Source organism: Amblyomma maculatum, chromosome 3, assembly GCF_055883805.1.
Source record: "Amblyomma maculatum isolate TAMU_Amacu chromosome 3, ASM5588380v1, whole genome shotgun sequence".
Lineage (NCBI taxonomy): Eukaryota > Metazoa > Arthropoda > Arachnida > Ixodida > Ixodidae > Amblyomma > Amblyomma maculatum.
In genome coordinates this window covers 217,602,221-217,614,293 of record NC_139346.1, presented here as the reverse complement: position 1 = coordinate 217,614,293, position 12,073 = coordinate 217,602,221, and the positions used below count along the sequence as shown (strand labels likewise).

Below are 12,073 nucleotides of genomic sequence, written 5' to 3'. Positions count from 1 at the left end.
ATGGCCGATTAATTGTCGCCTGCGTACTACGTCATAGACCATTGATTATTATTTTATTCTGTGTCGCGTAATGATGTGCCCTAGTAAGAAATATTACAGAGAACGTTTTTACGAAGGACATTGAAATCACAAATTATTCGGGTTTTGCCCGTTCAGAAAAACTGCAATGTGCCTCGTGATTTATTTATGTTGATGAGGCTGTTGTGTTTTTGGAAGAGCCGTATGACGGACCGCCCTGCCGCATCTCCACGATCATTATTTCGAGAGCAGTGCGCTTTGGGGCAGGGAGTATATAAGGCAATGGAAGCAGGCTGCCGTATCTGGATGCGTGTGCGTCCCTCGCAGACATTGATGATTGCAATTCGCTGAGGTATGACGCACTGGCATTATGCAGCCTGGTGATTCATGGACTGGTAGTGTTCTCTTCGACAGTTTTGCTATGCGAGAAAGAGAGAGCAAGAAATGCTGCGGCGATAGTTAGATGTTCCGTACTTGCTTCCCACGAGAAATTCCTGGGTTCGAATTCGCTTCGATTTCTTCTTTATTGCGAAATCACCACAAGTGGATCCGGAAGCGTCAGACACTTTTACTAGGCTCTGAAGTTCCGCACTTGTGCTGTCGATACTAAAGCCTTAAACTGGACATAAAACTAATCGCTCTAATTATTTGCTCCGCTAGCTGAGGCGGGAGTATATGCTTGAGCGAATAAAGTTATTTTGATTATTCACATCTATATTGAAATAATTATTTCAGGTACATTCCAAACTTAGCTCTCTCTAATTAGATCATGTATTGCCTCGACGGCTTCCTGGCCGCGAACTTATTTTATCATCTTTTGCTCTTTTGCACCTATGCGTCACGCAGGACCTCACCGGCACTCCTCTTGGGCGGCGCTCTCGAAACGGCAGTGCTTACACTCTCTACGAGGACGACGACAGTTGCGCCGTATTCCCAGGTATGCCCTCCTCCCCATCTTAACTTGAAGTGCACAATTGGTTCGCGGAGCTCTGCACGATTTGTTACCGCGAAGCACGCATAAAAATAAATTAGCCATGGTTAAGCGCGGTTAATCCAAATTTGAGAAGTGATGGCTCTGTTTTGGTTGTTTTTGCTAATACCACGTGTTCAGCTGGCGTAATCGCGCGCCTGTCACATGAGCTCCTATGTGATTGAGAAGCAATCATATTCCAAGGTCAAAGGTAGAGTTTACCATAGCATAACACGATGGGCGAGACCTGTCGCTAGATAGGCTCAGTCCCAGTTTGACGTCTGTTCAGGTTCAAGGTCTCCCGGGTGGAACCAAGCAGGGTTTTTACGTGATGGAGCGGAGCTATTGCTCTAAAAGGAGTCTTGGCTTTCACACGGAATCAGCAAGTGCAAGATGATTTCGGTGGCTTAACTCTGCGCGTAACTTCCAAGGTTGGAGCTCACAATACCTTCATACTTCCATGTTGCACGAAAAGGCAACATAAGACTGCTGTTCGCTTCATCCGAGCCACTTTATTCCGTAAAAGACTTCACACAAAAACATTCATCAGCTCGAAGGGACCGATCTGTCCCACCCGATTACTGTTTGGAGCGAGCTAATCGCAGTTGGTGAATCAATAGTATCTACATTGATACGATGGTTACTGTCGTGACGTGGATCGCTAGTTTACTATACATATATACCTTAGAAGTGGACACTACATCAACACTCCTGCGACTCAGTTATAGCTATAAGCGACAGGTATAGCACGCCGAGATGGTCTCACGCAGGGCTCCGTAGAACAGGTTATTTCTTCCGGCGATGACTGATCTCTCTGAAGACAGGGAAATGTATGGCCATCTTGGTGGCTATTCTTACTTCTTTTAGCCACCTATATTCAGTCCCACCGCGAAGGCTCAGTGATTGCTCTCGACTACTGAGACGGCCGGAAGACAGTGGCCGCGTTTCGATGGACGCGAAACATTAGGCGTTCGTGCACTCTGTGATATAAGTGCAGGCTAAAGCTCTCCACTACGGCATTAAACGTAACCTCAGTAGTTTTGGGGCGTTATATCTATAAACCACAAAATATTTGCTTCATTTAACTTAACCAGCCAACATTAATTTCATGCGAAACACGCATCCTCCACACAACAGAGCACGGAATTGCATCCTCGAGTTAAATGCAGGGATATAAAATCTGAATGTACTTTGGATATAAGGCGGTGTATGCCTCGTTTTTAACGCACATTATGTATGCGTAGCCAGAGTTGCGTCAACAGCGATTCCACGAAACGGCCGTTGTTTGTGAACGCCATAGCGCATTGCTTTGTAGTGATGAGTGTGATCATTACGCCGTAAACGACTTGGCACTTTTTAGCCACACGCATTATATAAAGCTTCTTTATCACTGCCTGGAAATAGCTTAATTATCGCCATAATTCCCGCGACAGTCAGACTTATGGGAGCAGCAATGCCTGCGCACTCTCGAAACTCGGCTCTTTTTTCAGTTTTTTTTTTCAGAAACATCTGACTCGGCAGCCGACCGTAATGTCTCTCTGATTTGGCAATATTAGGACACATATCTGAGCATTTACAGTGGTGCATTTATCGCTGCGGAATGATAATCTGTACTGCATGCTCTGCAGCCATCGCGCGTCGATGGTGCTGGCACGCAAGGAATGTATTGCGCGCTGTGCTACAATGGAATTATCCGATTATATGCAGACACAGCTTTAATGCTATGGCAGCAGTCATGCCATAATTTTTCTGCGTTCTCTTCGTCGTACGATTGGCCTGCACGGGGCAATACTGCACCCTTAATCGGGTCCCACATGCGCGTTAAAAAAGTTCCCGTTATAAGTGCAAGTTCCACTTGTATCTGAAACATTTTTGACGCGTATGTGGAACCAGATTACGAGTGTACATTTTGTGGACTCAGCTTGTAGTTAGATCAGTGGTTGTTGGTTTAGCCGCTCGCCTTCTCGCTGTTTTGGCTTTTATAATGATGGATGTCTGGGGGAACTTTCGTCTGTGTAAATGCCGTCTATCTCGACACGTCGCCGATCCTCGTACGCGTCGTGCCTGAAAAACTTCCGCGTCGATCTGGGGACCTATTTTGTAACAATTTCTTTTCACGTTCCTTGATCTGCCTTTGTGTAATTGGCATTTGTAATCTTTTAAGTTAAGATTGAAAGCTAAACAAGCGACTGAATAGCTCCTGTATCGAAGGCTGATATACGGCCCCTGAGCCGCAAGTGACATGTGACTGCAGTCGAGGGCTGAAAGAGGACGAAGAGTTTCGGATGCTTCTCTGTTTGTTGTTTCATTCTTTTAGCGCAGAATCCCTGAAGTTTCGGATAAGTTCTTGGTATAATTGGCTGACTGCTGGTCTGACTAAAGATACGAGTGACCGTTTCCACATGCTCCTCACAATGCTCGTCACTCGACGACATGTAATGTGCATTCATGCCTCTCTCTCTCTGGTTACCTCGAGATTTGTCAGCACGAAATGTGCGATGAACACAGTTTAAACGTTCCTTTCCATTTTAAGGAATCAGTGAAGCTATGCCGGTAACTCACGTTATCTGACCTCTTTAGCCAGGTAAATAACACGGGACAAAGTTGCTGAGGCACTTTCTTCATCTTTACATCGTGCCTTTTGAAGGGGCCGTGCACTTTTATGTGTGCCATGCCTTCTAACTTGGCGGTCTACCGGTGCCTCTCTCTTCCATTCTGTGCGCAAATGTCTGCAGTTCGGAAATCAAGAACCAGAAGCCGGCCTGGAGCGAATGTACAGAGTACGACATAGAGCTGTGGTAAAGAAGCTCGAAGCAAGTTGCAATTGAAGTTTCGCAAAGCAGTTCAACGCCGGTTTTTGAAGCAATTGTCAGAGCGAAGTTTAGACGGGAACCCTTTTGATGACCCCCTCAAAGGCCCGAGGAGCGTTATCCCAGAACCGGTTTATGTGGTGGCGGCAAAGCGGCGCGAATAGAGAGTAGAAGAGAAGAATGAGATAGATGGGAGCATGATTATGATGAAAGAGTTGGCACGGTGTGTAAACGTATGCCGCCCCTCTGCTTCAGCCTTTTACCACCTGCTAATATTGCATGACGTTGGCATGCATTGCCTTTCGCCATACTACCGCTGCGTGGAAAGTGCGGCGGAACGGTCTTTGTGCTGCGGACCGCGTTCCTGCCCAATACCAAGCACGTCTTTATTAGCGGGACGCCATAAGATCCTTCAGCGGAGAGCGCTGGTAGATTATCGATAGAGCGCGTAACTGCAGCTTCGGCCGTTTGCCGCCGCTGTTATAACGCCGCACATGGAAGGATGACGCAAGCCTTGTGCCGTGCACGACAATGGTACGCCGTGGTACCATTCTCACTGTCAACGTCATTGGCAACGTCACTGTTCAGGGCAGAGGTCATATACCGATTTCGTTATTTGTAATATTCTAGTTGGAAAAATAAAATCAAGCGCCACGAGTGACGTTCTACTTCAAATGGCCGCCAATTCCGTTCGGGATACTTTCTAGCCGAATCCAAGTCCGGCGGATCGACCTTAATTGGTATTAGGTCGCCCACGTTCGGTCTTCGTAATAAGGGTGGTCCTGTGGTATGGAGCGCTGCGATTAAGTTTAGCGATCTTAAATATATATCGTATGTCATATATGTCTGCTCATTATGTCGATTTCGCGAGAGACTGTGTAAGGTTGACTGACAAAAAGATCGGCAATATAAAACAGCAAGCGTTATGAGCTGTCGGAGATGCAGGCTTGTTGGCTGGCCACAAATCGACATTTAAGTAATTAATTTTTGAACGTTGTTACTGGACAACTCGCTTAATTCGCGCTGCCACTTTCCGCCCCTAATGATTGTTAGGTATTCTCTCACGAGCGTTTCCTTTTTTGGCTCCATGAAAACATGATCGCCGCATTTGTAACCACACTGTGCTATCACGAAGAATGCTCGAGATATGTGCTGGTATAATTCCATAAAGATACCGAAGCAGGCACAGTTCCTATCCACGTCTATCTAACGTTCAGAAAAGAAAAAAAAACTGTGGTAATGTGAATGCAGTTATAGGGTAGACACGCTGGTAAAAACGGTTGGGGGATTTATGGTGGAAAAGCAGAACAGCTCTTCAAGATACAAGCTCAGGATTCATACTGGAATAGCATAAAAGACAGTAGTAGTGTTTAAATATATATTAAAGAATTTCTAGATAGTACTATAAGTTTGCCACTTTGGTTACGGAAATGTGCATAGAACGAAGTGTAGAAGGAAGTTCAGGGCGAGTGCTATGGGAGAGTAGCGTTAGAATTAGTGTTCTTCCTGGACGGAGCAACCGCTGCTTCTGGCGGGTGGTGTGATCGGCCACCTTGTGCCGTCTCCCTCTCCGTTCTCCCGATCCAATCCAGCAATCATAGTGAGACACTCTGTACTCCTTCTCCGGCGACTCTCTTCGTCTTCCCTGTTCCACTTTGACTTCCCGTCTTCGTGCACTGCTCATTTGAAATTGCCAACCACACGGACGGAAAGAACACCAACAAAGTTCTAAGGGCTAAGGAATTAAATGCACCAAGCATGGTGGCGCCCACTACCACACAACTTCAAAGGGTGCACTCCTAATATCTATCCGTCTACGGCAATGTTTACAGCCCGCCTTACATGTGGGGGTAGTTGAAAGCACGCGCTTTTTCTTCTAGCCGGCAGGCGATATGCACGTTTTTTGAGAACATAGATTTCTCAGAAAGTAACGCGTACGTTCAGTACACGTAAATGTAGAGCGCGATAGAAACGAATCTCCGCTAGCCGCGGCTGCGACTATTGGCTGCTGTGTGGTATGAAGTTTTACGTCCTCAAGCGGCTAGTTTCAACTGTGAGACACTTATATTTTATTCGATCGTGCACGCTCGCTTGTTGGGACGAAGAGGGCACGCTGATTACTAAATATCTTGAGTCTACAGCTGGTTGAAAAATATTTCATTTTGCAACCCAAACTGTTCCCTCGTTCCGAAGTTCTGTAACCAACGGTAGGACGGTCCTGTCTCAGTTCAAGTACGGTACGCCTGGAAATCCAGATGAAGGAAGAGGAAGCGAATACGTTGTTGGTTATCATTAAAGTCGAGCGCTCGTTTCTTTCCAAAAATCGGTCTTGATTGTGCTGAGTAACTTGACCCCTTTATGATTTTGCCCTTGGCTGCTGAGTAAGTCATTCTTGACTGTTGGCAGCGAAATCCCTTCTCGAGAGCTGCAGTACCGCGCTAACTCATTGATATGTTTACTTAGACGCTCCAAATTCAGAAACACCGCTGTGAGTGAGCTCCATTTCAGTTTCTTTATCATACTTCAATTAGCAGTAAGAGTCCTGGAAAAGCGGTGTGATCCGTCTTGTTAACCCTCGCACCTACCCGCCAACTTACTTACTCCTCGCCCCTCCTCCAGTTGTCCTCACCCAGTAGGATGGAAAAAGAGACGGCGAAATCAAATTCAAAGATGCGATCGGATGCCGATCATTGCAAAAGCGGATGAAATGTGAAAAATAGTTCTTCATTAACGTCAAACCCAACGTAAACAAACGCTCTCAGGCACATTCCGACGTACCGTCTCCTTCTGTTCGATATAAAGCTATGATTAATTTTTTCTAATTATTATTATGTCTAGCTTCATCGCCGCAGGCGCTCTGCTTTCGCAGTCGAAGCTACTAGACGAGGGTCAGAATTATCGCGAAGGAACAGAGGCGGCGGCTATTTCCGGCCTAATCAGCGAAACATGTTTGTACAAGCGGCCCGGTTTTCATTACGCTTGTATGGTCGGAGCGAGGAAAGCTGTCGTGAGACATCGCCTGACGATAAGATAAAGCAGAGATTAAACGTCCCTGTCCGCAGACACCTCGTGCATGCAGCTTTGATAAAGTTTGTGCCTGCCGTTGAACAGACGATAAATTGACGCTTTTGAACGCATACGCACCCGGCAATTCTTCCTTGAAAGAAAAATAGCGTGAATACCTTGCTTTTCCTGCTTCACTGTGAAGAACAAAAACAATAGAACTGTCTTAGTTATCCTGAGCTGCGAACAATTCTGGAGTTGTCTCAAAACGCCCTTCCCAAATGTTTACAACTCTCCGACCGAACAAAATAGTACTTTATTGCATAACTGGAGATAACCGAATGCACATTGTGTATTGTCGCGACGCTGGCGATATCTCGACCCGGTCTTCACTTGGTAGCGATCGGAGACTTCGGGTTGAGGAAGGAATGAAGCTTCGAAATGGGTAACACGAAAACAAGCGGGTTTAATTGCACTTTGAGAATACACGACGAAAAAGGTAGGAACAGCAAAACGGCAAGAGTTAAGAGTTCATCGCGAAAAAGTGTCTGGATGAGCCGTTTAGCCAGGGCTTAGAGCGTCATTTCGTGCTCTGCACCGACCTTAAATCCTTTTAAGTCCAGCCACTTTCTGAAGATACTGACCAATCACTTCAAGGGCACATCCCTCAGATATCGGCACCCGATCGAACACATTACCGCACTGATCGTCAGATGCACTGATTGGTCCCGTATTGTTTCTATGGGCGCGGTCACTTGTTGCCTTGTATAGCGTGGGAACGGCCAGGAGGTAACAAACTCTGCTTCTTCTGTAAAGATCCGCCATGACGGTGTTGGTGTGTTTCCCTCTCCGGAGCACATGTATACGAGGGACGCCACGGAGACGGCTCCCAGCATCGTTGGGCTTCCAACTCTTTCTTGCGGTCACTGGTGGTGGCCTCTAATTGCCGTAGTCCCCAGGCTCCTTTCCTTTCCCGAACCTCTGCGGACGGGTCATTCGGATCGTGCTCCGCTGACAATGGGCGCCCCTCGACGGGAAGGGTCAAGAGGCGAACGAAGCGTGGGAAAACACGTCTGGCAATTTATCACGGGACTCTGTTTATTCTTTTTTTTCTTAACTTCACGTAGTCAGACGAAACGTCGCCAACTTGGCAGTTGTACGGTCACAAAACTACGCGCATCCAAACTTGCGTCGCATATACCTCCCATGTTACATTTTCTGAAATCGTTGTAAAAGTACCGATTATTGTATACAGTGCAGTCACCAACGTCCATGAATGACAGGCGGAAAACTGAAGTTTATTTACGCACAAAACGATAATGTGGTTTATTGAAAATGCAGCAAGGAATTCGGATTTACTTTTGTAGCATTTGAACTTCATCGCGCAATTTACGGTTAAACGTAAAGTGTTCGTAGGGAAAGTTCAATTTCACACATTGGTGTCCTTAAGAAAAGTGGATGGATGTAATGAAAGAGCTGATCTTGCAACTAAACGGTTTCGAGTGAGTTTAATACGCTTAATTTAACCAGCCGTGGCCTCGGGGTAGAGCATCCGCCACGCCTTCGGGAGGTGGTGGGTTCGACTCCCACTGCCGGCCGGACACCCACCGGTTTTCTCAAATGGGTACAAGCCATTACCCGGCCTGGTGCTCGGCTTCTCAGGGTCTATGGCTTGGAAAAGGAGACTACGGCCTCAAATCCCAACCAGGTGGGGGGCTCACTGCGACTCTACGTGTACTACTGCTTAGAACCAGCTTCAATCAGCTGTCATTATTTTTTTCGTCTCCCTCTCACCTGTTTAAGGAAATGCTGCAGCGTCGTCCACTGAAGAGGTAGCGCGGGACGTGGTGAGAACTGGCCGCCAAATTTTCACACAATCTTTCTTTATTTTGGGGCTAAATTTTGTAGCCGTCCGTTTCTCCGTTTACTTTGATGCGCAGGCTAAATGGAAAACGTGGAGGCGAAGCCGCATCGCACATAAACGTCATCGTCGTATTCAAAATACGGTGATTCCCAAGTGACGCGCAACAGTTCAATTGCGCATCACTCTTAACGCCAGAAGAAGGATTGAATCTTGCTTTGAAAGACGGCGGACCGCTCTTAGGTGGCCAATGGCCCCTGGGCTTCGGCGACCCCCGAACCCCGGCCTTCCTCCCCTCACCTTACTCAGTTATTGGATTCGATAAAGCTGTCTGCTCCTGTAGCTTCTTCGGAACGTGATGTGATGTGGATGACCACAGCTCGCCTCTTGGGTGGCGGAACTTAGGCGTTCTTTTCCGCGTTGGAGCGGCGGCGTGTTTTGCTGCGGAAGTCGTGCTTAACTCTAGCCTTTCTTTTTCCTCCTGAATTCTTAGGCAAAGCGCGAGATTGCTTCCACCAACGGGCATACAGCGAAATATATGGAAGATACCGCGATAGCTGGTGGCCGCCGTTAATGCCTGCAGTGATCTCCGAAAAAACAAAAAAAAAGCCTAGCACGACAACAGCACTCCCGTAGTTTATGTTCAGCGTTATCAGATACCTTCGCCATGAGCCAATACCTCGCAATGCACCCGGGCAACAAGCACGCTGGAAGGCACGCGTAGTGCATATGACTCCGGGACACACACACACACACACACACACACACACACACACACACACACACACACACACACACACACACACACACACACACACACACACACACACACACACACACACACACACACACACACACACACACACACACACACACACACACACACACACACACACACACACACACACACACACACACACACACACACACACACACACACACACACACACACGCACACACGCACGCACGCACGCACGCACACACACACACACACACACACACACACACAGTCTTTCTTTTCCATAAACTGTTTGCAGATATGTGAATGTAGCGCGCGGCAGCATTTCCTTACGATCGTACCCTTGGTGACTGACATCGCAATACTACAGATGTCAGCTCGAGCTTTCGGGTTTTCTCCATTCCTCGATTTGTCAACACTTCCACAATAAATAACAAAGTTATGTCACTATAGGTCTGTCTACGAAATCTTCATAACCTCAATCGCCCCTATCACTGAATGATTTCGCTTGACGTGTGGTCTGCTCCTTCTCGCGGTGTCCAAAACTAAACTGTGACCAATATCGATTTTCAAAACATATTGTTACTGAGTGGTATTCGCTGGCCGTGCTGACGAAAAAGAAGTGCGACAGACTCCGGGAAGAAGAAGACGCAGACGAGTGCTGTGCTGTGCAAGTGCTGTGCTGTGGTAGCTGTGATCATCCTCAGTGGTGTGGAAAAGTGCCTTACAGTGGATATTTCCCGTAACATCACTTGGTGGAGGTCAATCTTTCGATCCCCGTCACAAGCTGGATCTCCGCAGCGGCCGACGCATTATTACCACCACTATGACAACTGACGCCGCTACATCTACTGCCGCCGCACCTGCTGTCGTCATGGCCCATCCCCGTGACCCCGGAACCTTCTGTGGGACCGACGACGTCGATGTCGACGACTGGCTGGCTCTATACGAACGAGTCAGCAAGCACAACAGGTGGGATCCTACACTTATGCTTGCTAATATCATCTTTTACTTGACTGGGACAGCGCGGGTGTGGTTTGAGACCCATGAAGAGGACCTCACATCTTGGGAAATCTGTAAGCAGAAGCTACACGACCTCTTCGGAAAGCCCATTGGCCGTCACCTTGCCGCGAAAAAGGCGCTGGCTTCTCGCGCGCAAACGTCTACAGAGTCTTACATCACTTATATACAGGACGTCCTATCCCTGTGCCGCAAAGTCGACCACGCCATGCCTGAGGAGGATAAAGTTGGCCACATAGTAAAAGGCATTGCCGACGATGCTTTCAACCTCCTTTTATGCAGGGATTGTTCCACCGTGGACTCTGTACTACAAGTGTGCCGACGTTTCGAACAAGCGAAACAGAGACGCATATCGCATCGTTTCGACCGTCTACCGAACACGGCTGCCAGCTCTTCCTGTGTCGATCTTCCGCCTCCTCGACCGCCAACTAATGACACTACTCTGACCCGCATCGTCCGCCAAGAGCTGGAGGCAATGACTCCTGCAGCTTCACTCTCGCCTACCCACGACAATACCTTGGCTACCATATCACTCATTCAGGCTGTTGTTCGCCAAGAGGTTGCCAATATGGGTCTTCCTTCTACCTGCCGCACCGACACCGTGGATTCAGGACCTGCCCCTCCAGTAATTGCAGCCGCCTCACCTACCGCCGGTTTCTCGCCCCGATATCGGTACCGCAATCCGAATGAGTGGCGTACCCATGACAATCGTCCCATCTGCTTTACTTGTTCCCGAGTTGGCCACATTTCCCGTCACTGCCGTAGCCGTTGGTACACGCCATCTCGTCAATTCACCTACGTCGACCGCCGCGGAGACTATGCCCCTCGCTATACCTCACCTCGCCCAGACCAGACCACTGTTGACCCCGGTGTCCCTGCTCGTGATGCCAACCGTTCACCATCCCCGCAGACCCGACGCTCGCGTTCTCCTCTTCCTCGCCGCCGTTTGTCCCCGTCTTATTCCAGCCACATACCGGAAAACTAGCCAATGCAGCTCCCGGAGGTGACGCTGCATTTGTGACCCGGACTGAAAAACCTCTGCTGACCCCTGCCCTACAAAATAATCGCATCGACGTCCTTGTGGATGGTGTTCCCGTTTCTGCTCTCATTGATACCGGCGCCCAACTGTCCGTTCTCAGTTCCTCATTTCGCCGTCGCCTCAAAAAAGTCCTTACTCCAGCCGTCTCGCCCACAGTTCGCGTCGCCAATGGAAGCCCTGCTGCCGTAGTTGGCATGTGCACAGCGCGAGTTACCATTGGTGGTCGTCATGCTCCAGTGTTGTTCACCGTCCTTCAAGAATGCCCCCACGACGTTATCCTTGGCATTGACTTTTTAACAGCCCACTCTGCCCTCATTGACTGCTCTACCGGCCTACTTCGCTTGGACCTTCCGCTCTGCTCTGAAGACCCCTCCTGCTCACCCCGCCTTCGATCAGCACAGTTCTGCCGCCTTCCTCCTGAAGCTGCCGTCTACATCCCTATGTCACCATTCCCACCCGTCCCAGACGGCGACTATCTCGCGTGTCCCATTACTGATGTTATCTTGCAGCGGCACGTCACCCTTCCTCATCTGATTGTGCATATCTCCCAGAACCGTACCACCCTCCCGGTCCTTAACTTCAGCTTATCAACTCAGGTTCTGCCCGAGGGAAT

The 12,073-nt window shown here is 48.5% G+C and overlaps 1 protein-coding gene across 4 annotated transcripts in view; it reads left to right on the top strand.

Annotated features, from left to right (window-relative positions):
- Positions 1-12,073, top strand: part of LOC146197713 (pleckstrin homology domain-containing family G member 5-like) — a 767,578-nt gene that overhangs the window by 336,767 nt on the left and 418,738 nt on the right. For all 4 annotated transcript variants that reach the window (XM_084599624.1, XM_084599625.1, XM_084599626.1 and 1 more), the window contains one exon: positions 865-955. In XM_084599624.1, coding sequence (XP_084455750.1) covers positions 865-955 — 91 coding nt within the window. The remainder of the gene's footprint in view (positions 1-864; positions 956-12,073) is intronic.